Raw genomic sequence first — 27,082 nt, 5'->3', positions numbered from 1 at the left:
GAGGCTTACCTGGCTTACCATGCCCTTACGTGTGTCGAGTGCTCGTGTACCACGATGGTCGCAAACAACTACAGTGCACGCTTGATAGTAAACAATCATAGTATTCTACATTCTCTCCAAATGTTGCACTCACGCGGATTGGATCTATCATTATTTTTTCTAGTACCAATGCGCTGTTTTCAGCAAGCTTGTTGAATTGCCTAGGCCTTGTGCATTTATTTTATTGTATTTTAATACAATGATGTTATGATTTTAGACAATGAATTTAATGTAAATTAATAAAAAATGAACTAGAACAAATTCCACTCTTAAGTATAAATATTATGATTGTGGTGCTTGTATAAAACCATGTTTGTCAAACATTATTGTTGTTTAATATTGTAAATATCTATATTATATTGATAAACAGATTGACATTATAAGATGGAATTACAAAATTATTGAATCATCCAAATATGTTTGATTTTTATATAAGTTATAAATGTCTATACACTCCAATTATCTCGAGTTGGGACTTTACCTACGGTTGTAGTATATAGTATTCCCTAACTTCTCTACTTTACATTTTAAGGAGGCGCGCGGCGTATTGTAAATGCAGACACGTTAGTGATAAAAATATACATATATTAAAACCATTTGTGGGGTCCAGGTCCAGACTAAGCCTATTTTACCATTAACCATTTTCTATCTAATTAGATACGTCCAGCATGTGTTCCAATATGTGATCCATCGCCATTGGGTTGTCCTCGGGAATCTTGAACAAAGAAACTTATTATAAGCCTCTGCAGTAATATAGGTACTATTTTAACAATGGCAGTCCTATGTTAACATATAGAGTAACAAAATGTAGACAATGTTTTACCCAATGGCCAGCTCCGAAGACAGACCAGAAGCTCAACTGTCGGTATTGTTTATAGAACCCGTTCCTGAACCCTCGGATCGGCTGTCTCTTCGCTTCCTTCAGCTCTTGGGCGCCGGGCCACTCTAACTTGTGAACCCAGTTCGATGCACCTGCAAATACATTAGATCAGCGGTCGGCAACAGCCTGCCCGCGAACCTCTCACTTGCGACCCGCAAGCCTCCCTGGCTATTTTGTATGTAATATTGACAAACGACAATATCTGATAAAGTCACAAAATATTAACAAACTGCGGCCCGAAGTGCGGCCCGCTTGAACTTCGTAAACTACTATGTGGCCCTTGGCTGCTAAAAGGTTGCCGACCGCTGCATTAGACAATAGTTTTATGGCCTCACTTCTTCTCTTCGCGCAAAAGGCCCTAACAATTTTTGGAATTTTAACATCGGGCTTCCATTTCAAAAGCATCGTTTCATAAACGTTGATTTATTTTGATAAAAAAAAATGTGTTTCTCAGCAACAGTCCAGGGTGCCTAGCCAAGATGCCAATAGATTACGCCATAGCGAACTAATAAGCTCATGTCTGTCGCGCTAATATGGAAAATAAACAAATAGAGATACCGTTTCGTTCTCTCAGGCCCTCAGGGAGCCTAGCCAAGATGACGTAAGCCAAGTAAAAATGTATCGGGAAGACAAATGCTACGAAAAGTCACGTGACTATTTCCATACACTATATAAGTTTCGATTGGCGTTTTCTATCAACGAATATCATCTTGGCTAGGCCCCCAGGTATTTAAACATACCAGCTAACGGTGTCACTACGTCTAAGTTTCCATTGTAAACGGCTATCTTTAGCTTCGTGTTATTTAACAGCATTTCTACTGAAAAAAAAAACTATTATAATTTTGGGTAAATCACGCGAGTAGGTAACTGAAATATTTCCTCAAAATTTTTCTTACAGAATTTAGTAGACGGCACAAAAAAGTTCTTATAAAGCGTTGTAAAAACTTTTTCCGAGTGGTAGTTCCACTGCAAACTTTGATTCACCACGCGGGACAGCATTGGCTTCACATATTTATTCACTTTCACTGCCAACTTATCTAAGGCAGGGTATGGACTGACTTGATTGATATTATTCATATTTATGTCCATTGCTCCTTCTCTGTGAAACATTACGAATAATATCGAATCTAGTCTCAACGCTTTCATATATTCACTTTTGTCTATAAACATACTCATGTCCTTCACAATCTCCTTGGCGCGTAAATACGTGGTCTGGTCGATGACACCCTGTAAACGAAAAAAACTGTAAAAAATAGGTAGGTACATAAGATTCAAATGCGAATGATTAATTATAAGTTTATACGCGATATTTTACAGACTTGCTGAAGTAATTACTTACCATAAGGTACAAGAAATCCGGCTGGACCAAGGTACTTTCCCTTGGAGACACCCATCCGCTTCCGATACCTATGCCTTTGAAGTTCATTTTGAGCCGTTTCTTTTCTATTGCCTGGAATTATTCAAATTATTATATTGTATGGATCTTGAGAGGTAGTTTCCCATAAAAGATTTCCTTTAATTATTTGTCATCATATCTCTTTGTGCGATTACTGAATAATGATGGTCCAAATGTCCGCCCTTATATAATCCCTATTCTCTCTCATAATAGGAATTAAGTTATCTGCTAAAACCGATAACCAACGTTGTGACACTACAGGTACCTATATTTACAGGGTTTATAATACATATTTATAGTTCTCCCATTTCATTTAGCCTTTGGATGTCTCACACTACGGCTATTTGAAGGTACTTTTAGTAATCCTCAATGATGGCTTCTACTGCTGTCGTATACCTACTCAGAAAACAAAAATAATTCGTACCGTGTGAAGATAATATCCCAATCTTGGACTTAACTTGCCACCGTAACTCTGTCCAAACAAATATGTTGGAGTTTTGCGGAATGCTTTATGATTCTTGAAAAACGCCTTTATTACTTTTGATAAGTCCATTGCTGAAAACAATAATTAGGCGAAGTCTGATTATACATATAATATGCAGCAATAGAAAATAGATAAAGCATTGTAGGGTAGGTAGTGTACCTTTAGTTCTCTTCACTAAACTAGCTGTATGTACGGGATGGCTAAAAAATAAATGCATTCCCGTTGCCAGGGAGGTTTTGGGATTATATTGAGCAACTTTTACTATGGGACCAACCACGAAATCGCGAAAAAAAATTGACCCATAGAAAATGGACCAGCCAAAATGTATGAAACAGCCAAACTTTTTGGCGATTTCGGGGTTGGTCCCATAACTAGAGTTGCTCAGTATAATCCCAAAACCTCCCTGGCAATGGGAATGCACTTATTTTTTAGCCACCGTGTATATATTATTACAGCTGTAACTAAGTACTTAGCGTACAGTCAGCATCAGTAGGAGCGGAAAAAACAACGCGCCATAAGTATCTGCCACCCTGGAACACTGACTTATATGTATAGACAAGCTGTCAAGAACAAATTGTGTCCGCGAGGTATCCGCCATTTTTTGCGTTGGACGTCTGTCACTAAGCTAAAGAATGTCGGTGACGTACTAAACGCAATGAAGTGCATGCACTTCATTGAGGTGCGGAAACTTTTTCTTCGAGAGGCCGCCTCTAGTGTACATATATTACCTCAATGTCCTGGAATACCTTTCCAAATAGAGATATATCTCTACAGTTCGCAATCCAAAGTATATACTTACAGTGTGGAAAAAAGGTTTTGGGCCCTGGAGAGAAAGTGCCTTAAAACATTAACCATTTATTATTATTATTTGTATGTCTTTTCCATATCACGGGACCATGGGGTCCCGGACCTTTGGGAGGCGTACGTGGGGCCGAAGCGCAGAGGCCCTTTAAGACACTTTGATCTAAAAGCTAGGGATAGACGTATACCATCCCCGAAAGCACAATGTGATACATCCGGAGATGGTCCCCGCCAGGTGCAAAGACTATTGCAGTGCAGCACTTTTGTGCTGCGATGGGAACTAAGGTCATGGACTGGATAATGGGCTATGGGGGGAGACTAGCGGACACCTGCCGTGACAATCAGTCTCAAAATTGTGTAAGACAGGTAGTGACTCGCCAACTCATTTAGTGGGCCCTACAACGGCCGCACGCACAGTGCGACAATAGGGCAACACTTCAGAGCGGCTGTGAAGTTGTCGAGAGGTGAGTCTGCGGTAGCCAGATCCCGGTGATCCGTTCAGCAGGCCGCCGTCGTTATGACATTTTACACTTCCAACCTGGAGCATAGGTCCCGCTCTTGCGACTCCACTCTGGCCGGCCAGTCAAGGCAAGCACAGAGGCGAGGGCCAGATGACAGGGCCCTCCGGAATAGGGGTCCGCGGTGTCGCCACTCACCGTCAGCTCGCCACAAGCTGCCCCCGCGGGTTTATTATTATTATTTGTATCTCCTTGGATATCACGGGCCTATATATACGGGATATAGATCCAACACGTAGAGGCCCCTTGGAGAGCTTTAGTGTCATGTAGAACGCCTGCTGGAACCCGTTCACAGGCGCAACAATAGACACCCATGAACCGGTCGCAGCAGGCATTGGGACTATTGTAGAAAAAGTGAACAGTATACCGGTCTATGGATTGAAGTTTGGGTGGACAATGAGACTGGGCTATTGTAAAGACGTCCGGACACCTGCCATAACAATGTTTTCACAAGTTATCGAGGCAGGTGGTGACTTGCCGCTGACTAGATGGGCCCATAAAACTGCCGTCGTAAAGACGACCAGGAGCAACACCGGTGTGAGCGGCTCAGGGGTGTCGAGAGGTGTGCGCCGCTTTCTACCCAGTGGCTGTTAACAGCCACTGTGCCAACTCGCGTCTTATGCATCTTTCACTTCCACCCCTGGAGCATGTAGCTCTAGCGACTCCTCTCTGGACAGCCAATGAAGGCAAGCCAGAGCTGAGAGTCCTGCGGGTCCCCTTGGGGTCCACTCCGACCGACGAAGACACGCCGGAGACGGAGACCCTGACCGACTCTCGGGAGCACTCGGGTCCGTGGGGTCGTTACTCCCCAACAGCTCGCCACAAGCTGCCCTGCGGGCTTATTATTACTATAAAACATTATAAAAAGAAACAAAATTGTATTCAAAGAATTTTTTAATTCGCTTGTTTCGCCCGGGAATCGAACAGACTAAAAAAATCAAAAAATAAACACTCGTGAATTGATAACATTTCTCCAAGAAACATTAGGTCTTACACTCGTCTGTCGTACAAAATATCCATAAAATGGAATATTTAGTACTTAAGAATATTTTTAGACATGCGTTATTGAAAAAAAAAAGAAAAATCTGAATGCAGTTTTGTTTCTTTTGAAAAATAAACGTATGTTTCCTTTAAGTAAAATGAGCTAACTTAAGGTTTTAAGGCACTTTTCCTACAGGGCCCATTATTTTTTTCCAGCCTGTATAAGAGTCTAATTGTTCTCCATATAAAGATCTCTTTTTGTTATGTTACTAAAGAATGGTTATTTTGACGCGTATTTAGTCTAATCCGCTACTTTTTATGCTGACTGTACCTACTGATTAAGCCACGCTTGCTCTATAATACCAAAATGGATAGTTCAAATCCTAGCAACTTATCATTTTGTCTCCCCACTCTCGCACATTAGGTTTCGCGTCAGAGAAGCGGAAGCACATTGTAGTCAAAATTACAAAACTTTACTCTTTAACGTAAACACATTGGTACCTACTGTTTTTTTATGTTAGGTATGAACGTTGTTTTCGCACGCAATTTATGGATGTAGTTTTACGCAAACCTATCTTTGAGTTTACCTCCAAATCCCACGACGTTCAACTACCCAGGAATTTTACGTTCATTAACTTATGTATAAGAGAAATTAGATATAATTTGTACCCATTTCTCGATCAGTCTTCACAAGCAACGAGTCATTGGCGGCGTAGCTGAACCCCGTTCCCACGGGATGGTCTATTAACAACACATTTTTCCCGTTAACCTGAAACATTGTTCGTTTTATTGCCTTTAATGGTACCTTTAGTTGCCCATCAACGAAATCTTCCGAGCCTCGAGATGAGTCTTCATTTCGCGTAATATTTTCTCATTTTGTTTGTTAGCACCAAATAATAGGTAACCTTCATATCAATACATCGCGTTATTAGGTATATGTATTTGGATAGATTACGAGCAAATTTAATGAGGCTACAACCTGCCTTATATTTGAGAAACGAGAAAAAACATATATATGCAAATGCAATATCCATTTAAAGTAACCAGTGGGGTTACGCTCCGGCTTAAATGTTTTTGATTTATTTATCATAGGCCAGTAAGCAAGCAAGCCAACAAGAGCCTTAGGTTACAATTGGTATGGTATCTATCTATCTATCGATACAGAATAAAAGCGAGGTAGTGATTTTTCTGCGCGATTCTTACCCAGGTATGATTCCGTGGCTGCATTTCCATATCTAACGGACCAAACTCCGCGAAATTGCCAATACCGGTGGCAGCCAGGCCCGGCCCGCCTTGCACCCATATTATAAGGGGCTTCCGATAAGCCCCGACGATTGTTCCATCTGCGTAGTACAGCCAGTAAAACAGGAATGCTCCTGGACGCACTTGGACATACCTTTGGAAACTCTTCCAAGGTCTACTTCTCAATGATTCCAGATACGGATTGTATTCCGTATGGAACGCTGTAACGGGTAATTGTTGGGATAATGCGTCGCAAATAATGGCGGCAAGAGAGATTCTCATGTTTAGTGATTACTGATTAGGTTCAATACTTTTTCCTCATACATTTGTGAATGTTGTGAATACATTGTGATTCAACTAATAAAATTATCGGACTTGTATTACCTGTACTTCGAAATTGTGGAACAGTTTTAACAATAAGCTATATGTTATATGTATCTAAATAGCTAATTAATCGGATATTATGGTTAAACTGAAAAGATCAGGTGTTTTAGAAAAACTGTCGTTACAAATTAATTGTTTTTGCTCAATCAATTAGGTCTATATTCGATCAGACATTTTGTAAAAAAAATCATTTGTGATGATAGTAATGATTTTAACCATAGATAGGTGCATATAAAAAAATTACCTTCGAGAGCCAAGGTGAAAATAACAAGCACGCGTAACCACAACATTGTATTTATTTTAATTATTTAATTAACTTCGCATTGACGAAACACAATGCACACAATAGCACTGACACTCGGTGTAAAACACATGCGAACTTTTGAGCCGCTCAAAAGCGTTTACACTCGTCAGCCACCACTCGCGGTGACATCACATTCACACATACATTTAAAATGAGGTAAATGAACATAAAAATTCACAAACACCATTGCTAGCTCTCCATTGAAATAATGTATGTCGCGCGCTCCCCATTAGAGACGTGTGGGATGATATCCGAGACGCTGGATTAGCTGAAACCCACGGCGAGCTCGGCTACAGCGAGTAGGTAATATACTTCGTAGTTCGTTTACACCTTAATCAAGATTAAAATGATCGTCATATAGGTCCGACACGCTTTGTTCCTGCTCGTGTCAGCATCAAGCAAATGACGTATAATGTGAAAGGTTAAATGTTGGTATTTCTGCTAGACTAACTACATAACAACAATGAAAGGTCACCCATGAGCGTTTCGGCTCTACAACAATTACATTACTTAACTACGTGAAAGAAATAGCAGTCGCAACTATGTCATTTAAATAGTAGTAAATCAATGAATGAGCCGAGTATTCCGTCGTTGTTGAACATTCTGGGTCTCTCCGTGGCCGGCCTGGTGTATGTTGGCTCGGTGGGTCGCGGTCGGTATCGCGTGGGGTATTGGCGCCTCGTGGAGGTGGTGCGGTCTTCCGGCCTGGTGGTGGGCCGCGCGGGACGGTGCCCCACGACGTGCCCCAGCGGACCTCCTACGATGTCCGGACGATACGTCGATTGGTCCTCCTGATGAGCACCTTCGTGAACGGGTTTTACGTAGTCTGAAATCATAAGAATTTTATGGAGACAAATTAACTGACAAAGCTTTCACAGGTACCTCTACAGTAGACCTAAGGGTCATTCCAAAGTGACGGATGGGACATTACTCCTTTTTAGGGTTCCGTACCCAAAGGGTAAAAACGGGACCCTATTACTAAGACTCCGCTGTCCGTCTGTCTGTCACCAGGCTGTATCTCATGAACCGTGATAGCTAGACAGTTGAAATTTTCACAGATGATGTATTTCTGTTGCCGCTATTACAACAAATACTAAAAAGTACGGAACCCTCGGTGGGCGATTCCGACTCGCACTTGGCCGGTTCTTTACCTACACTTTAATTTATTTCTTCCTAACAACTAGGTACAATATTTGTATTAAATACCATATATGTAATCATAAACCCAAATAATCATTTTATACTTCACCGTTGAAAAAAGTAATATTTATTATTTGTAAGGGACTCTTTTTAATAAAAAAATAAGAAATACAAAACCAAATTCGCGTCGCTTACATTATTATTATTATATCCTTTATTTATTTTGAGTCTTAGGTTAGGGTTTTATAACATGTATATAAAAGACTCCGCTGTCCGTCTGTCTGTCACCAGGCTGTATCTCATGAACCGTGATAGCTAGACAGTTGAAATTTTCACAGATAATGTATTTCTGTTGCCGCTATTACAACAATATATTATTATTATTATTAGAAATAGATGGTATTAGAAGTGTGATGGGTCGGACACGGACATCGTGGACGGACACTCTGCGAGGTTACTGAGACACTTCGCAAATTGTAACAAACTATGCAACTTTTATTAAACAACTTTTTTATATATTGTTTCTGAGATTGTCTGAATTAGGAACATGTATAATTTATGCAATTTGTAAAAAAAAATGCTTCTCATACCTTGTGACGGCATGATCAAAACTACCACTATAGGCATGTTCAAAAATTGTTAAATAACAAAAACTAGCAATAGCAAACTTATTGATTTGTAAAAATATGATTCATGAACTTTCCTCTAGATAATGATTTCAATGTAATACAGTTTATGAATTTTTCACCTGTGGTGTTGTTTTTGCTGGAATGCCCCTAAGCAGAAAGTTTTAATTAAGTCAGTTTTGATTATATTGTTTGTAGTAGGTACATTCGCCGTTTAGAGATTTGCGCCATAGATAAAGGTAGAGTTAGACAAAGCTAAGTTGGCAGCAATTTTGATCTTTATTTGCATACCAGTACAGATGTTTACATACATGGACCCTGGAAATAGTGTAGCAAAATAGGTAGTTCACAATATCACAGTTTGCTTATTAATACTACTGACTTATACTTAGGTCCTATATGATACTTATGCATTTTATAAATTGTACTTTTCTCCAAGTAGCAATAAAAACCTTAAGTTGTAACAGCCTCTTTTGACTATAACTTCTTATTGCTTATTTATAAACAAGGATTTCTACATATACGTATTAAGGATTACTGTTAGTATTTATATAAAATATGTTATAATAAATATTATACTTATGCACAAGTTACATAGTATCATCCTCCATAAATTCGGCTATTGAGTAGATATTTAAACGTCATAATTTGATAGAAGTTTGACGTTTAAAATAACCCTTGCACTTGCACAGTCTGGGCTTGGACTATCCAAATCGCTTTCTGTTTTTTGGTTTTTTTTATACCGTAGACTAAAATGACATTTCATGTGGTACTAAGAAATGTCATCCCATACACATGAAACGTCATTTTAGTCTACGGAATAAAAAAACACTTAGCTTGGTCTAACAAGGTAGATATTCAACGTAGGTATCCATAGGATAGGAACGGAATAAACTATAGTACAAATATATCTGCTCAAGGTAGTTTTTCTTGTTCACAGTACAAGGCCAAAATAGTAAAAAATCCTGAAAAACTTGAATAACTACTGACGGTTACAACTAATACGAGTATGTAGGTACGAAGTGATCATATATTATTTGACCGTACATGAACATTATTTTATAAAGATTCAATATTAAAAGCAGCTTCAAGACAATATATTTAGGGTTGTTGACACATATTGAATTTTATAACTAAATCTAGTTAAATAGATAGAAAATGAGCAATTTATCACAATAAATTGGAAAATTAAAAAATATATGGGAATAATAAAAACATACAAGACCTCAGTTTAATTTTTTATTTTATCTTATGTATTATTCATATATTGTAACTATACATATATGACTGTCTATATATTTGTTTTATTTCACATATATCCCATACTATATACTGTAGGTGATAGGTTTACCTATATTTTAGGAAATTAAATATTTTCTTTTTATGCCGTTTAGTACAGTTTTGAAGTCTACCGTTCTCCCAATTCTTTCTCAATTGCTAAAAGGTTAACTGTAAGAGATCCCTGAAAGAGATAAGTTCGCCTTTGTACAAATGATGTGTGTTTTTTTTCTGTGTTATGTTTCTTTTTGTACATTAAAGAGTTTTACTACTACTACTACTACTACTACAATATTATGTGTACATAAACGCAATATTTCACCTACAAAATCGCAATTTCCTTGTTTTCCATACATCGAAACGGCTGACGTTCGTTACATCGTGACGTCACGATGTATTGCCATTTTGTTAAGAGCGTTTCGTCAGTAAAGTGCGATTGTCAGACTTTACTATCATTTGTGACTTTTGTATTTTTTTAACGCAAATATAGACATTTGATTCTCAAAACAAACCTGATCGATTGATACTATTAATAAAAAAATCTCAAATAGCCTATTGTCGGGTGTGTATCCCAATAATTGTGTATTCTCGCCGTTCTATTTGCAAGTTACTGCCGTAAGTAGAGTAACGAGTTTTGCCTTTCAAGGACTGCTTAGAGTGGGCCTGGTCCCTTCGAGGTATTCTAATTAATCTTTGTTTATTGGCCTAGTGAAGTTATACTTAACTCATTGCCTTACTTTCAATTCTAGCACGAGATTACTTCATTATTTCTTTGTCTTAATAATATTTGTGTCGGGCAGGTGTCAAATATTGATATTAAGAAGATAGGTGTACATTCCAGGTACTTTACGTAGCATCTTTTAGGGATAAAAGACAATAAAGGCACCTCAAGAGCCATTTGCATAAATATAAAAAGGAATTTTATGTCTACTAATCCCTTCATTCTTCACGCAAGGATAGAAGGTATAGGTAAGCGTGGGGACATCTAATCCTCGTTGTTATTTCTGAGATAAAATAACAGTTCGATTGCCCCAATTTGTCTAATCCAACTGGGTTTTTAGTATCTGTCCTATGAAACAAGAGCTTACGTCGGTACTTACACCAAACGGCACACGTCTCCTAATCTATACCCAGATGCGCGGTGCAGACACCGGAAGAGCCATCATTATGACAATGATTCGTCTAAAAAAAACATGTGTACATACCCGATGGTTCTTGCTGCACCGGCGGCCGGTAGTGATTGTTGCCGAAATATCCACCCAACCAGTACGGCGGCGCCGTCGTAGGCATAGGCTTGTACGTCGGACGCGTCGGCGGCATCGTCGGGACCTGCCCAGGTCTATTCAATAAACCTCCGAAGAAGAAGCGGTTGTTGTAACCTTGATGTGTGTTTGGCTGACTGACTGCAAAATATCAAACAAGAACTTTATTTCGCAGTTATATCGATTACATGTACTGGGTCGCGTGCGACGCTTTATACATATTTATGCCTTATAACGTAGACGTCTTGCAAAACATTACTAACTGTAAATAAAATTTGGCACTGAGTTAATATGCTAAAGGGGATTGCTTGTCGTCGCCGATTTTGCAAACTTTAGTTATGTAATGTTATTATGTCATACACAAATACAGATGTGCAAGGTAGGTACGTATAGGCCGGTACAGACGGACTGCAACCTGACTGCAACTTGTATGTGAACTACACGCCGACGTTGCAGTCGGCGTGCAGTTCACAATTCCCATACAAATTGCAGTCCGGTTGTGCAGTCCGTCTGTATCGGCCCTAAAACAGGGCCTTTATTTATGTAGATAATTAACAAATACCTCACATAGCCTAAACTAAACCGTTAAACGTATTAGGAGCTCCTGAAACACATATTTTTCAGTAGGCAGAGCTCCATTAAGAATGTTTTTTTTGGAATTTAACCCTGAGGGGGTGAAAATGGGGTTAAAAGTTTTTTAACAACTGCTAGTCTCGTAACTTTAAGTCATGCTTACCAACTTATGTTAATTTGACATTCGAGACACAGCATTTTTTGAACATTACTCACATAAAAACAATATTATACTATAATTGCTCTCATGTTTGTGAACAATTCAGTTTACTCAAAATGAGTACTAGGTGCCTAACGCGTTATCTAAGCAAAGATTTTCCTGACTAAACCAAAACGGAAAGTACTCTACCTACTTCTAACTACTGACTAACTATGAAATAAGGTAAATTATTTAGGCATATTAATTATAAATTAAATTAGGCTTATAAATGGCAAAAACTAACACCGGTTCTAATCAACTCCGATGCCCTGTGAAGAATTTCGCACAAAAAACTCGTTGGGACTTATTTTCTCAAAAAATGTACTTACCTACAACAAATTTTATAAATACAGTATAATGCTTCAAGAAAAATGATGGAAATAAATAAATACAAAATAAAATAAATAATAAATATTAATTATGTATTAGTTATTATTATTAGCGATATTCGATTTGTAATCGAAAATCGCTAATAATCAATAAATGTGCATAGTTTGCAATTTTTAAATTAATTCGAAGTTGTTGTTATTATCTCGAAAAAAAAAACTTATTATTAGATTTCCATTTTTATATAAAATTATAGTAGCACATAATTTTACTGAGAACTTTCCCAGGAATATCCTTGAGAGTAATGAGATGCTCTATTAAGTTTAAAATATTGTTTCGAGACCGTATCTTGTTGATTGTGATTTGTGTGAAAATAAAACACACATACGAAATTTATTTGAGCAAAAAAAGAAACATTATTCCAATTAATTAGTATGTTTCCTCCAATAAATGGACAAAGAAAGTGCCGAGAAAGATCTCGCGGGAACATTCCCGAGAACATGCCCTTACATAGAATAATTTGTTCGTTTTCAAATTGTTTTAGGTAAAAAAATATTTAACACTTATCGAATAATCTGAATGATTCTTACACAAACAATAAAAAAAAAATCGTACACATATTTTGTACTTACTCGGAAATTTCCGTTTCGGAGAACATTCCCGGGCACTTTATCGCAATGTTCTCTTATTCGGGCATGTTCTTGAGAACGGCATTACGGCACATCTCTAAGTGTAGATGACAAATCAACTACTCTTTTCCTAATGCGTGCTAATAACTGACAGAATACATACAGGGGCGAAGCCTAGCTGTGAAAAGATTTCTGAGTAGGTATTAGGGAGTCTTAATTGCCTGTGCACTTGTGCAGGTAGGGATATTGTCTTGTCGGCAAATACATACAATAAATGAGATAACAACGTAAGACATCTTAAGCACCACCTACAAAAAGTCATGATACTTACGAGAGCTCAAGTCTGTTTCGTCATAATCCTCGATGTCGCCACAGTCTTCCGGATCGTCCTCCTGGGGCCGCTCTTCCAGCGCGCCCAACTGGTCGAGCTGCGCCCCGTCCGGGCTCACCAAATCGTAAAAGGCTCCACCGAAGGTTCGGGCTCCATACTGCCCGAGATATGGTGACCTTTTGTGAGGTGCTATTTTATTTGTCGGACATCGCACCGGCTTTACTGTAACCCCTTGTAATGGCGCGAAGGAAATTAGAACCTGTGGATAAAGTCGTTTTTTATAATTGTGTTCGTGTTTGCATATTCTTCCTAGCGTTGTCCCGACTTTTTGCCACAGCTCGGAATTTGCATAAAAACGTTACGCACAGCCTACAAAACACAAATTCCTTTCTTGCTCTGGGGGCAGTGAAACGGATGCACTTTATCAGGTAAATAAGTACCGAGGTACTGTACTGACCAAAATCACTCGGAGGCTATATATTTTTGCTTCCAACGACATGTTTTATTTTTAAAAGTTATTATAGAAAAATAACACTTCGCTTCGACGCCCGCCGGTTGTCTGAACGCCGAGCAGCAATCCGTATTACCATTCCTTTTGGGCTCCCACGCGCGTGGAGCGAATGTGTAAATCCTTGGGCAACGACCGCTCCTTTTATGTTAAATCATAAATTACTACTAAACTAAAATTGCGAATACGGGTCAAACGATGTCAACATGGTTTCGTTTCACAGATGACTTTATGGAACTTTAATTACATCTCTAATACTCTACTTTTAGCATCAAACTTCACATAGGTACCATAACTTTGTAGGTACTTACCTACAGTCAGCAAAGCTTATAATTTTTCTGAATGAACATAACGCCAACATGTACAAGATAATTGTCTTATATCTGACTGTAGGTACTCAAAAAAGAAAATATATCTATGTTATATTTTCAATTTTAATTTTTTCTATTTATTTATCTATATTGGTTACCTACTAACTACTTTTATTCGGGGGCCAACACCGTAAACGCTAAAAACTGCTGTTGCGTACATTTTGGTGAGCTATACATATGTATCATGTATGTGGATGTTGTCTAGGGAGAAACTGATTTTTTCTGCATGCTCAAAAACTGGTGTTAAATACGGTTGCACAAAATATCTATAGGTAAGCGAAATCTCATGCTCACGAATTAGTGGCGCACGAGGTAGGTAAGTATATGGCAACTTGACAATCTTTATTATTTACTTGTCTTTGTATCGAACTACTTTAGTATAGGTCGCGCACGAGCTTTCAAACGAAGCCAGTGTCATGGGATCGACGTACCCACACCCTTCCGCCTCCTCGGCCAACGAATCCTCGAAGCTCCCGCATAAACCATATTGATTGCAAACATTAATATAGTATTTTATACAATCGTGATATATATAAAGTTCGCTAATCAGCGAAATCGACTCCACACTCGCGTTCGCGCCTTCGTGCTGCGTAGTCTAGAGCAGGCTTTACAGAAAGCTTTTCAGTCGGAGTACCGTACCGAGGTTGAAAAGCTTGATTATATCACTATTGTATACAATACCCAAAGGGTAGAAACGGGACTCTATTACTAAGACTCCGCTGTCTGTCTTTCTGTCCGTCTGTCACCAGGCTGTATCTCATGAACCGTGATGTCTAGACAGTTGAAATTTTCACAGATGATGTATTTCTGTTGCCGCTCTAACAATAAATACTAAAAACGGAATAATAGTTATTTGTGCGACAAGAGAGGAAAGTTGGTTTTTCTTACGAGATGTAAAATAACTTTGCTCTCGTGTTGCACACATAATTTTTCACCTCAGTAGTGAGAACATATTAAAAGTTAAAATGTATTTCGAATTACACAGAATAAACAGAAAAAAAGTATTATAATATGTACCATACTATACCATACCATACCATACCATACCATACCATACCATACCATACCATACCATACCATACCATACCAAACCATACCATACCATACCATACCAGACCATACCATACCAGACCATACCATACCATAACATACCATACCATACCATACCAAACCATACCATACCATACCATACCAGACCATACCATACCAGGCCATACCAGACCATACCATACCAGACCATACCAGATCATACCATACCATACCATACCATACCAAACCATACCATACCAAACCATATCAGACGATACCATACCATACCATACCAAACCATACCATACACCACCATACCAAACCATATATACCATAAAAAAAATGTAATAAAAGTATGAAGTTTATGGCCTTCACTAAATTAAAAAGCTACATTGTTTCACTCCCTGGAGTGAGGAAAGTCGCACTTTCCACACTCCAGGGAGTGACGAAAGTAATAAAAGTAAAAAATGTAATAAAAGTATGAAGTTCATGGCCTTCACTAAATTAAAAAGCTACATTGTTTCACTCCCTGGAGTGAAGAAAGTCGCACTTTCCTCACTTCAGGGAGTGACGAAAGTAGGCTTGTTCGAGCTGCTGAGGTGAAAAATTAATATTTAAGTGGGGCTCCCATACAACAAACGTGATTTTTTTGCCGTTTTTTGCGTAATGGCACGGAAGCCTTCATGCGCGAGTCCGACTTGCACTTGGCCGGTTTTTTTAACTATACCAACAACCTGAATAATTAAAAAAAATTGGTAAGTATCTCAGTAGTACATATAAAGGGCCCTCCACACTCATGCGCGAAGCCGCGAACGTAAGTGTGGCGTCGATTTCGCAGATTGTTCACGCCTTCGCGCCTAGTTCCCCGTTTTTTGTCGGTTTATTAGCCCGCGTCAAAGGAGACGCGAATCGCGAACTGGCAAGACTCCACATTACACACTATTTTGACTCGTATGTGGCAAGATAAATAATAATTATATTATATAAAGCGGCTATATTTTACGGTTTTACAACAAAACAAAATGGAAAAATAGCTAAATCACTTACGATGCGACAATAACTAGCAGTTAAACTCGATCAGCTGATGCTTTTCCGCCATCTTGGCGAGAACCAAACTGCGAAATCGCCGTGAAGTTTGCGAGTGTGGAGTCATTCAGCGAAATCGACTCCACATTCGCGTTCGCGGCTTCGCGCCGTGATTCGCGCATGAGTGTGGAGGGCCCTTAGGGATTGACAGGGCTAGCTATGCTGGTGACATCTGCTAAATACTTCGACCGGCCAACCCTATTGGGTACTTTTCATGTATGGGCTCCAACTCACCTGTAATATTCATTTCGAAACGGTCTACAGTTTCTACTTAAGGATCCTCAAGGCCTGACGACTGACGACAGATGGACTGAGTCAAACGTGTTGTTAATCGGTAAGTATTATACAGATTGCTTAATGCTAACCTAACCTAGTGCTCAAATAGGACGTCACTCCGTTGTAGGCGACAAAGTTTAGATTTGTCTTTGTATAACTTTTTTTTTAGGGTTCCGTAGCCAAATGGCATAAAACGGAACCCTTATGGATTCGTCATGTCTGTCTGACCGTCCGTATGTCACAACCACTTTTTTCCGAAACTATAAGAACTATACTGTTGAAACTTGGTAAGTAAATGTATTCTGTGAACCGCATTAAGATTTTCACACTAAAATAGAAAAAGGAACTAAATTTTGGGGGTTCCCCATACATAGAATTAAGTCAGAATTTTTTTTTCATTAAACCCATACGTGTGGGGTATCTATGGATAGGTCTTCAAAAATGATATTGAGGTTTCTAATATCATTTTTTTCTAAACTGAATAGTTTGCGCGAGAGACACTTCCAAGGTGGTAACATGTGTGTGTGTGTGTGTGTGTGTGTGTGTGTGTGTGTGTGTGTGTGTGTGTGTGTGTGTGTGGTGTGTGCCTGTAACTTCTAAAATAAGAGAATGATAAAACTAAAAAAATATATGATGTACATTACCATGCAAACTTCCACCAAAAATTGGTTTGAACGAGATCTAGTAAGTAGTTTTTTTAATACGTCATAAATCGTAAACCGCAATTTACCTTTCATTCAATCAACTCGAATATAAAAATAAAAACCTTTTCGCACTTGGCCGGTTTTTTATAAAGGGCTTTCCTCTTGTGGGTTTTGGCAAGAGGGATTTTGCCAATGACGTTTTATGATTATGATGTACTCATAACTTCATGGACGTACTACGATGATTGGTTGAGTAGATTTGTAGCCCACCATAAACCATACTATTAAATTTACTGTGAGGAATTAAAAAAAAGTGAGACTGTGACAAGGACAAACAATAACAGCGCTTTCTCTGCTACTCCTACAGACAGCCCTCGCGCCTCCTTTGACGCGGGCTAATAAACCGACAAAAAACGGGGACCTAGGCGCGAAGGCGTGAACAATCTGCGAAATCGACGCCACACTTACGTTCGCGGCTTCACGCCGTGATTCGCGCATGAGTGTGGAGGGCCCTCAACGTCGGCTTCGATCGTAAAAGTCGTAACACACTACCGCACCTCACAGCGACCCCGCGCGTCCGCGCGTGAGGGAAAGAGTTATCTCATTCGGTGCGGTAGTTTGTTACGGCTATAATGTCCGTAACACATCATCGCACCGCACCAAGGTCATTGTGCGAGGCATCCATAAGTAAGAGCGAGAAAGCGATATCGCTTTCTCGTTCTTACTTATGACCTTGGTGCGGTGCGATGGTTTGTTATGGCTTTAAGTGTTGCGTACTGCTGCTGCTGCTGCTTTAAATCGATTGAATCCATAGATAGTAGAATCCTATAGATGGGCTATACGCGTGCGGGACAGAACATGCGACAAAATGGTTTCGCAATGACCTTGGTGCGGTGCGATGATGTGTAAGCTGCTTTAAATCGATTTGTTTTTTTTTTTTTATATAAATGACTTTTTTTTTATCCATAGATAGTAGGATCCTATAGATGTGCTATACGCTTGCGCCCGTGAGGGACTGAACATACGCAATGTGACAAACTGATTTTTCTAGTCTATTTGTTGCCCACCATAAACCATACGGTGGGGAATTAAAAAAAAATGTGAGTGTGATAAGGACAAACAATAATAGCGCTTTATCTGCTACTCCTACTGAAAGATATAAAAAGACTATCCCGTTCGGTCATTTCCCCCCACCCCTCATGCCTAATCCAGTAGATTCATGATTAAATCATTTTTTTTGTCGTGGTAACACTGAAGTAAGACGTCAACGTCAAAATCAATCAATTCTGTCCTACTTTTGTGTTCAATGCATTGTACTTTCCGCGCGATTGATTAAATGAAATAAGAAATAATCTTAATTTATGAACATACAATGGCAAAACAGCAGGGTAAAGTTTACTTAGGGTTCGAAGAAGAGGCAGTGGGTGAAAAACACCAAACTTTATTAAATTATACAGTAAATAAAATTGGTGGATTTCCCGTAAGTGGCAATATGTTTTTTTAAATATTTGAATAGGTTAGCAAAGCAAAGCATGATAATAAGTAATTGTTTCCTACAGGATTGGCCGCCTATCGAGAACGTACAGTTTCCTTCCAAGTGTCAATTATGTGGATTGCACAGAATTTTAATTGTCCAATGCTATGCTCCTCTTGAAAATTCAGTTTATCATCGCACTTTATATCTTTTCGCCTGTATTAATCCTAATTGCTGGATTCAATCAGAAAGGTAAACAATATACTAGTTACTAGTTATTAAGAAGCTACTTGAAATTTATTAGAATTTAATTGTATGGCTAAACTATTTTCAGTTGGGTTTGTGTTCGAAGCCAATATCAAGACAACTCCATTAAACAGTCAAGTACAATAGTGAACTTGCCGTCGGTTGAGACTAATCTCAGTTGGTGTACTGGCGCTGATGAATGGGATGAGAATGACAATGGCGACACTGCTAACGGAAACTTTATGAATGTGGATAATGCTCCCAGCCCTAATAATGGCATGCACAGGTAAAATTACAAAGAGATCATTCGCTATATTACTGTGAAAAATAATAAATTCATGGGTTAGGGGTATAGCAAAGCCGCCATTCTTGGGACTTAGAAAATTTCAGTGTCATTTTTTTTCAAACATAACACCAAATTTTTATAAAAATGTTGGCAAAAAGAGCCCCCCCCCCCCCCTTGTTATACTCTAACCTCAAATTTAGAGTTCTTATTCTGTACAGCATAAGCACAATTTCACCATATGTCCTACAATATCTTCCACTGAGTTACGGAAAACGTATGGAATTTTCCATAACGCAATGGGAATTATCATACATTTTTTTGTCCCAAATTTTGATATCCTGTTTATTCTGACCAGAATGAAAATCTTTTCAAACCTACCAATTATTAATTTTTAACAAGCAGAAATGTCTGCAAACGATGCACCCAAGTTTCACACAAGGCAGTATTTATCAAAATCTGACAAAAAAATAAAAAATGGCAAACAAGCAAATATCAGCTTTAGTAAGTACATAGAGTAACTTATACTAGAGCGGTACTGTCATAGTAAATTTTGTAACCCCAGTAAATTCACTGCCATCTGTCGACACACTTTAAAACTAAAAATAAATATTTATAAAAATACCATAAAATGTATTTAAATATGGATAAATGATTTTTTTTATTTGCATTAATTATTTTTATGATTTTGACCCATGTCCTTTCACTGATATGCGTTAAAATTATAAATAACAAACGAAACCGTCAACGCCCTCTATACGAGTGTAGGCCAAAACTAGTGGCGCCCTCTGATCGAGAATCAAATTTTCGTGATTTTCGAGGCACGTTTTTTCCTTAGACTGTATCCATCTATTACGGAGTTATATCTATCTTTGGTAAGTACAAGGACAATACTGTATATCAATTCAATCAGAAAAGCTTTAATTTAAGTTCTAATTATGAATTTTTCAGTCAATAGGTATAAACCTGATTTATACCAGGCAAAGGGCTTTAAATTAGCACCCTTTAGCTAACTTTAACAGGCTAACGTAAATTATTGTTGTTACTTGGTATAATGTAGACCATTTGTAGCTTTCCATCAAAGAAAGGTCCTTATGCTTCATCTGTAATAAGGTCCTTTTTAGGCTTTTTATCAGAATTTGCACTTGAAGCATAAGGACCCTTCTGTTATGGAAAGCCACTTTTTACTATTCTAAAACTCTTTAATGTCTATACTAGGAATTCTGATGAGGATGAAGAAAGCAACTCCTTAGAAGTGGAAACTGTAGAGCAAGCTCTTGGTAATCTACATGTGTTTGATGCACACAATGCCAATATGTCTCCAGTGCAAGGTATGTTTAACATTATCCTCCTGATGACAATATCAAAATAATCAAAATTTGCTAGTTTATCTTTATCTCAGTTAGTACATAGGCTCCCTATGTACTAACTATGTGTAGAATGCTAGTCGTCAAGAGCTTATATCAGAGCCATTTAATAAGACTGTTATTTTTTGGCATAATACATTCTGTGACACTATTTCAAATTAATGGACTATCATACCAGAAACATATACATTATAGTCGGTGTAAGTTAAGAAGTAAATTTTGACAGTTATGAATTGACCCTTATGACATAAAGGCTATCAGTTAAACGCTAGGTCTTAGCTTTGTAAATATAAGGGTCAATTCATAACTGTCAAAATGTACTTCTTAACTTGCACGGTCTATACATAACAGAAACTTTTTCACAGCTACTATAGCCATATTTCCCCTGTGCACTGGAAAGGATGCCCCAGATATTAGATACAGTTATAAAATGTATTTATTGACTAGTCAAACCTCACCCAGGGTGGACTTGTGTCATGAATACTGAACAGCATTTGACTAGTTTAGCATTCTGTTGGCAGAAACTTACCAGCAAATTTTACTCATATAGATGGAAAATAAGATAAAGTATTTTTTTTTCTATTTCATCAGGAGCTGTAGGGGCTATAGGAGTACCAGTGGCCGCAGCAGAGCTAGAGGGTGGTGACGAGCCGGGCCTTGTCACTGTCGACACACCCACTGCCGCTTCCAACGATATAGAAGCACTACTGCACCAGGTATGTTGGTTGGAGGAACAGTCATCTACCTAGCGCTTGAATGTTGGTTTATGCAATGTGGATAAGTGGCAATATGTTAGTAATCGCCAGTGCTCCTTTGCGCAGAAATACAACTTTAGTGACAATGTGAGATGGTCACTAGATAATATGCCATCAGCTGGACTAATGATTATGAAATTATTATTGAAATTGTCACAACCACACACATTACGAGGGCATGGTATGTCAGCTACCTGAAACAAATGTATAGACCTAAAATAGTACATTTTACAACTAGTGTGAAAAGAATGTCTTTTTACCACTAGTACCGAGTTATCTTGCCACGAGCTGAAAGCGAGTGGCAAGACTCGGTACGAGTGGTAAAAAGACATTTCACACGTGTTGTAAACGACGTTTTTTAATACAATTGCGAAAAAATTATAAATTAATATATCATTAGTAGAATCATACCACCAAACCAAACCAAAACCAAAAGTACCTATACAGCCCGCGATACGCGAGCTGCCGCAGCCCGCGATACCTTCATACTCGTGCGCGCCCCGGCCGCGGCCGCCGCGGGCCCGGCGCGGGTTGGTCAACGACACCTCCTCATAACGATATGATATGATATGATAGTTTGGAACTAAAAAGTAAAAAGCACTAGTTCGAGAAATTGAGCTTCTCGCACGCTACGCAGCCACAAAAAGTACCACTTTTTGAGCAACTGTATTAAAAAATATATTTACAGTACTTATGGTGCTACTTTCTCGCACTAGTGCGTAAAAGAGTCCTTTTCGTGCATATGTCGAAAGTTTAAAGGGCTATATGTACTGTAAAACGTTGTACGATACACGTGCGGATAGGTAATTCGCAACTCGTGTCGATTTAAAACACTCCCTGCGGTCGTGTTTTAATTTATCGCCACTCGTTTCGAATTTCCTCTTTTCCGCACTTGTGTCGTAAATAACTATTACTGCCAATTTGTTAGCTAAGTCATGAAATATTACCCGGCCAAACATTCCTTTCTTAGCATTTTATGAAATATTAGAAGAATCGTATTTCGTAACCGACATTGTCGTGGAATACCCCTACATATTTGGGTTGTGCTATATTGTTCATTAAAAAGTTGTATTGTTTTTCAGACGGCAGAGTTACCGCAGGACATACGAAGCCGATTGATGTGCGCTCCAATGCAGTTTGTGCCCAAATACATTTACGTTGAAGAGGAATGGCACAAGGCGTCTAGCCAAGATGACAGGGTGACGGAATTGCTCAATAAATACAAGAATGAAAATGGTAATTCGAGATAATACTTATATTAAAAATAATTCTTCTTTTTTAGCGTTTGAGTTGGGTGCACCAAAGCATCCATTAAAACGTTTGCTATTTTTTTAAATGGGAAGATTCATAGTTCACTGTTCAATGAAAGTTTTTATTCTTCAATTTAGGCATGTTTCAATGAGTAGAATAGATAGAATGTTTTTATTCGTAATATTTCGTAAACACAGACAATAGACATACATAAAAAGAACATAATAAATAATAAATAAATAAATATTAGGGGACATCTTACACAGATCAACCTAGCCCCAAACTAAGCAAAGCTTGTACTATGGGTGCTAGGCGACGATATACATACTTATATACGTAGAAAACACCCATGACTCGGGAACAAATATTTGTGTTCACCGCACAAATAAATGCCCTTACCGGAATTCGAACCCAGGACCATCGGCTTCACAGGTCACGGCCCACTAGGCCAGACCGGTCGTCAAAGTGAGAATAAAGTGTCACGAAATGGCCTTATCTCAGCATGTTGCTCGCGACTTCCAGCGCTGATCTTCCAATGAGACCATCAAGTGAGAAATAATCATGGAAGGTAACAGACAAAAAGAAAGAAACATAAAAAAAGCCAAAAAATTTTTACACACAGTTTATACATAATGCACTTATGAATGCCAGAAACTACCACCATTACCACAGATGATGTTGATCAGTCCGTCAAATGTGGTTGGTGTAACGTAATATACAATTTAATACTTGCTATTAATTCAATAACATGTTGTAACCGAAGTATTTTTTATTAGAACTAGAGGTAGTATGTGCCGGCGGCGGCGGTGGCGGAGGCGGGCCGGACGAGGAGCAGTACGAGGAGACGGCGCCGCTGCACGGAGACCGGCTCTTCCATGCCTTCCTGTCCCGCCTCAGGAAGAACCCGGGGCAGATCTTAAGGTAATTTCTATGTAAAAAAAATAACCACCTAGTTTTATGCTGTTCACAATTTTCATACAAAACGGAACACTCTCGAGATCCTGTCACACAGATTACCACATACTTAGTCAAATTTCAGGTACTCCCTTGAAGAGGCCCCGCTGCTGGGCGCGCCGCTGCCGCTGCCGCGCCGCGCCGGCGCGCGCACGCCCACGCCCGAGTCGCCCGGCGCATGCGCGCCCGCCGCCTGCGCGCGCTGCGGCTCCCGCCTCGTCTGCGAACTCCAACTCGTGCCAGAACTCGCTGCAACCCTCTCGCTCCCACCCCTCTCCCGCGCGTCGCCGCCTCCCGCTCTCTCGCACCTGCACTTCCTGTCGGTGTTTGTGTTCACGTGCGCGCAGAGCTGCTGGCAGCCGGGCGACGCGCTCGTGCCGGAGACCGTCGTCTTCCAGCCTGAAGTTGTTTAAGCGGAGCCGAGCGGCTGGCCGGGGAAATGTGACAGTAGCATAATATCACTGAAGGCTTACATTTAATTATGTAGGTGTAGAGAATTGCCAAGCCAAGTTTGGCTTATCAGTTTGGTTTATAACCAGTTGGTCACCCGGACAAATTACAACTATAGAGCTATGATAAAAGTGTCATGCCCATGCCTATTGCTGGCAAATTGATAGCCGTTGCCAGACGTTTAACAATAGTTATTTGTGCAACAAGAGAGGAAAGTTGGTTTTTCTTGCGAGTGTTTATTTTGAGTCCTGAGAAAGCGAAAGATTCTATAATTGAATCACGAGCGAAGCGAGTGATTCTAAGGTAGAATCTTGAGCGTAGCGAGGGACTCAAAAACACGAAATGTAAAATAACTTTGCTCTCGTGTTGCACACATAATTTTTCACCTCAGTAGTGAGAACATATTAAAGGTTAAAATGTATTTCGAATTACGCAGAATAAACAGAAAAAAAAAGTATTATAATATGTACGATACGATACGAGACCGGACCGGACCGGACCGGACCGTACCGTACCGTACCGTACCGTACCATAAAAAAAAGTAATAAAAGTATGAAGTTCATGGCCTTCACTAAATTAAAAAGCTACATTGTTTCACTCCCTGGAGTGAGGAAAGTCGCACTTTCCTCACTCCAGGGAGTGACGAAAGTAGGCTTGTTCGAGCTGCTGAGGTGAAAATTAAATTACTACTGTCACGTTTTGTTAGCCACGCGAACGCGTACATTAGCTTTAAAGAAATAAAAGAAAAAAGGTAGAATGTTGCACCAGAAGTGAAACAATCAAACCTTATAATTGACGGATGTTAAAAAGAAACGACCACGCGTGTCCGGCTCCGGCGTGTCCATTATTAAATAAAAAATGATAGAATTAAAGCAGTGGTTAACAATACTAGTCTTCAATTACGATTTGTAGGAAGCATTTTATGTCTCATAGAAATTTAAAATAATAAAGTTGACATTGCTATAATGTTCTAAGTGATAGGAATACCATAAAATAGTCCAACAAATAGTCAATAACATTTTTTCGTCCATACGACAGTTGTATAAGCATTTTCTTGCGGTGCATTTAGTGTCAGTGTTACTTCATTACTATACTCCAGTAAAACTAAAAGTGGTCTTTTAATCTCTAGATAATTAGCAATATTAATTTCTTTTAAATATTTATTTTCAAAGTGTGATAAACAATCTTATTTATGTGTGAAGTGAATGTATACATTCATATGTGATATATTTCTCAATAATCATACTGTATAATTTGTAAGTGGAAAGTATAAGTAGTATATCGTTTTAAGGCCATATTTTGAAGCTCGTTAATTGTGTCATTGTGAAGGTAGAAAACCAATCCAAATATTGTTATTTAGTGGTGTTCTTATTAACCTATACGTTAAATGTGTAGTTATACATCTTCATAGCAAACGCTAGGGTAGATGGTAAGCTATTGTTATCTTATATTGTGTTTATGTTCTATATTTGGACGTATTTTTGCAAACGGGAACCAATCCACACCAAATACTCATTCAAATGTTTACTACATTGTTTTAACATAAAGGTTCGATTTTCAATGAGTATTTGGTGTGGGTTGGTTCCCGTTTGCAAAAATACGTCCATTTTACATACCTACCTATTTATCGCTATATGTATTTGTATAGTAAGAGATATGTGTCTTTGTTAATAGTGCTGAACTATTAACTCCACACTGTCATTCATTCAGTATATGTATAACTTCCTTATTTGTACAGTATAATGTGCAATAAAAATACTTGAATGTTTAATAAATAATGTTTATGGAGTCTTATAAAATTTCTTCATTGATAAAAATGTACCTAGTTTTAGAAACCTTCCATATTATTTTCGACCGATATTTTTTAAACCTGTCTGCCTTCGCCTGTGGTATTTTACAGAGAGAAACCGTGAAATTTTATTAAAAAATTCTATCTCGACAATCAGCCCTGTTACGTTTAAGGACCATAATACTGTATAAATACATTACTGATGGGCGAGATAGAAAAATGTGAATTAAATTTCACTTTTTCTCCATAGTAAATGTATGGAAAAGGTTTTCTTTAATTTGTGGCGGTTTAGTACATTACGTAAGTTGACCCCTTGTAAACTATTGATACTGGATAGGAATGGAATCTAGTGGCATAAAAAACAGCATGCAAAATTCAAATTTTCTATGGGACGATAACCCTAAGCGCCCATTTTTTTAAAATTTTCCGCCTTTTTCTACTGACAAGATTTGCTTGACCAACTATAATTTGTCAAAGGACTGTCTCATTTCAAACATACAGAGAAAATCATACTATCTTTGTCTTACACTAGTACTAGCACCCAAGAGAAAAGGACGAGTATAGTTTTTTTGTTCTTATTTACTGACAATTTGGTTTGACTAACTATATATAAAGCTATTCCTTCCTGAATGAAGTAAAGGTCCCTTCACACTCATGCGCGAATCGCGGCGCGAAGCCGCGAACGCGAGTGTGGAGTCTAGTTCGCTAATCAGCGAAATCGACTCCACACTCGCGTCCTCGGCTCCGCGCCGCGTAGTCTGGAGCGTAATAGGCGAGCCAAGTTGGCGTGTGCACGGCATGGTTTGATCGAACAATTTAATCGGATTGGCGAAAAATTGTCCCGTCTGGATTAATCTTAAATCTTGATATACGTTCGATTACCAAATTCCGCGGAGTGCAAAGACTCGCGTCTGCATATCTCGAATATTCAAGCCCATGAAATGAATGGTGTTTGTTGATAAAAAATAATAAAATGAGGAATTGAGTTTGTTCAGTAGGACAGGACATATTCTAATATTCTATATTTGGCAACTAACTACGAAAAAAGTAGTGCTTACGTACGAATCCGAACGCTCCTTTAAGATTTTTCGAGAAGAAATCGGGAATATTGCTTGCATTGAATATTTGGTATTAAAAAACAAAATCACTATTTTTATTTAAAATTATGATAATTATTTAAAAGAAAATTAAAGGAACTTTTTTTG

The 27,082-nt window shown here is 38.6% G+C and overlaps 3 protein-coding genes and 1 long non-coding RNA gene across 7 annotated transcripts in view; 2 read left to right on the top strand and 2 right to left on the bottom strand.

Annotated features, from left to right (window-relative positions):
* The window catches only part of LOC134751414 (uncharacterized), a 440,348-nt gene extending 423,173 nt beyond the window's left edge, over window positions 1-17,175 (top strand). For both annotated transcript variants that reach the window (XR_010128652.1, XR_010128653.1), the window contains exon 2: window positions 17,039-17,175. This is a non-coding gene — a long non-coding RNA (uncharacterized LOC134751414). The remainder of the gene's footprint in view (window positions 1-17,038) is intronic.
* LOC134755428 (retinoid-inducible serine carboxypeptidase-like) lies at window positions 642-6,458 on the bottom strand. 2 transcript variants are annotated; one of them, XM_063691983.1, is made up of 8 exons: window positions 6,303-6,458; window positions 5,769-5,868; window positions 2,259-2,369; window positions 2,092-2,146; window positions 1,816-2,018; window positions 1,660-1,737; window positions 863-1,011; window positions 642-754 (listed from the first exon to the last, which is right to left on the bottom strand). In XM_063691983.1, exons 1-8 carry the CDS (start codon window positions 6,330-6,332, stop codon window positions 689-691), a joined length of 792 nt encoding a protein of 263 aa, XP_063548053.1. In that variant the 5' UTR covers window positions 6,333-6,458; the 3' UTR covers window positions 642-688. The 2 variants fall into 2 exon arrangements, with proteins under 2 accessions (XP_063548053.1, XP_063548052.1); XM_063691982.1 differs by adding an exon at window positions 2,740-2,870 and having other exon boundaries at window positions 1,816-2,146; window positions 6,303-6,451.
* LOC134751233 (uncharacterized) lies at window positions 6,979-14,132 on the bottom strand. Its single transcript, XM_063686620.1, has 4 exons — window positions 13,852-14,132; window positions 13,395-13,653; window positions 11,279-11,476; window positions 6,979-7,855 (listed from the first exon to the last, which is right to left on the bottom strand). Exons 1-4 carry the CDS (start codon window positions 13,891-13,893, stop codon window positions 7,575-7,577), a joined length of 780 nt encoding a protein of 259 aa, XP_063542690.1. The 5' UTR covers window positions 13,894-14,132; the 3' UTR covers window positions 6,979-7,574.
* A 1,409-nt stretch (window positions 17,176-18,584) lies between the features above and the next one.
* On the top strand, window positions 18,585-25,515 carry LOC134750477 (programmed cell death protein 2-like). 2 transcript variants are annotated; one of them, XM_063685656.1, is made up of 8 exons: window positions 18,585-18,788; window positions 18,868-19,034; window positions 19,117-19,314; window positions 20,530-20,642; window positions 21,270-21,394; window positions 22,516-22,669; window positions 23,467-23,605; window positions 23,724-25,515. In XM_063685656.1, exons 1-8 carry the CDS (start codon window positions 18,681-18,683, stop codon window positions 24,049-24,051), a joined length of 1,332 nt encoding a protein of 443 aa, XP_063541726.1. In that variant the 5' UTR covers window positions 18,585-18,680; the 3' UTR covers window positions 24,052-25,515. The 2 variants fall into 2 exon arrangements, with proteins under 2 accessions (XP_063541726.1, XP_063541717.1); XM_063685647.1 differs by having other exon boundaries at window positions 23,461-23,605.
* The last annotated feature ends 1,567 nt before the right edge of the window (window positions 25,516-27,082 follow it).

This window comes from Cydia strobilella, chromosome 2 (genome assembly GCF_947568885.1).
Source record: "Cydia strobilella chromosome 2, ilCydStro3.1, whole genome shotgun sequence".
Classification (NCBI taxonomy): Eukaryota; Metazoa; Arthropoda; class Insecta; order Lepidoptera; family Tortricidae; genus Cydia; species Cydia strobilella.
This window is presented reverse-complemented; position numbering and strand designations above follow the sequence as displayed.

Excerpts from the sequence above, each read along its gene's own strand:
- LOC134755428 (XM_063691982.1), bottom strand. The coding sequence starts at position 6,332 with ATGGAAATGCAGCCACGGAATCATACCTGG. Across the intron at positions 5,869-6,302 it reads AGCCACGGAATCATACCTGG|GTTAACGGGAAAAATGTGTT; the intron begins GTAAGAATCGCG and ends ACAATGTTTCAG. Across the intron at positions 755-862 it reads TCTTCGGAGCTGGCCATTGG|ATTCCCGAGGACAACCCAAT; the intron begins GTAAAACATTGT and ends TCTTTGTTCAAG.
- LOC134751233 (XM_063686620.1), bottom strand. The coding sequence starts at position 13,893 with ATGTCGTTGGAAGCAAAAATATATAGCCTCCGAGTGATTTTG. Across the intron at positions 13,654-13,851 it reads ATAGCCTCCGAGTGATTTTG|GTTCTAATTTCCTTCGCGCC; the intron begins GTCAGTACAGTA and ends CTTTATCCACAG. Across the intron at positions 11,477-13,394 it reads CGAAACAGACTTGAGCTCTC|TCAGTCAGCCAAACACACAT; the intron begins GTAAGTATCATG and ends GATATTTTGCAG.
- LOC134750477 (XM_063685647.1), top strand. The coding sequence starts at position 18,681 with ATGGCAAAACAGCAGGGTAAAGTTTACTTAGGGTTCGAAGAAGAGGCA. Across the intron at positions 19,035-19,116 it reads TGCTGGATTCAATCAGAAAG|TTGGGTTTGTGTTCGAAGCC; the intron begins GTAAACAATATA and ends AACTATTTTCAG. Across the intron at positions 19,315-20,529 it reads CCTAATAATGGCATGCACAG|GAATTCTGATGAGGATGAAG; the intron begins GTAAAATTACAA and ends TGTCTATACTAG.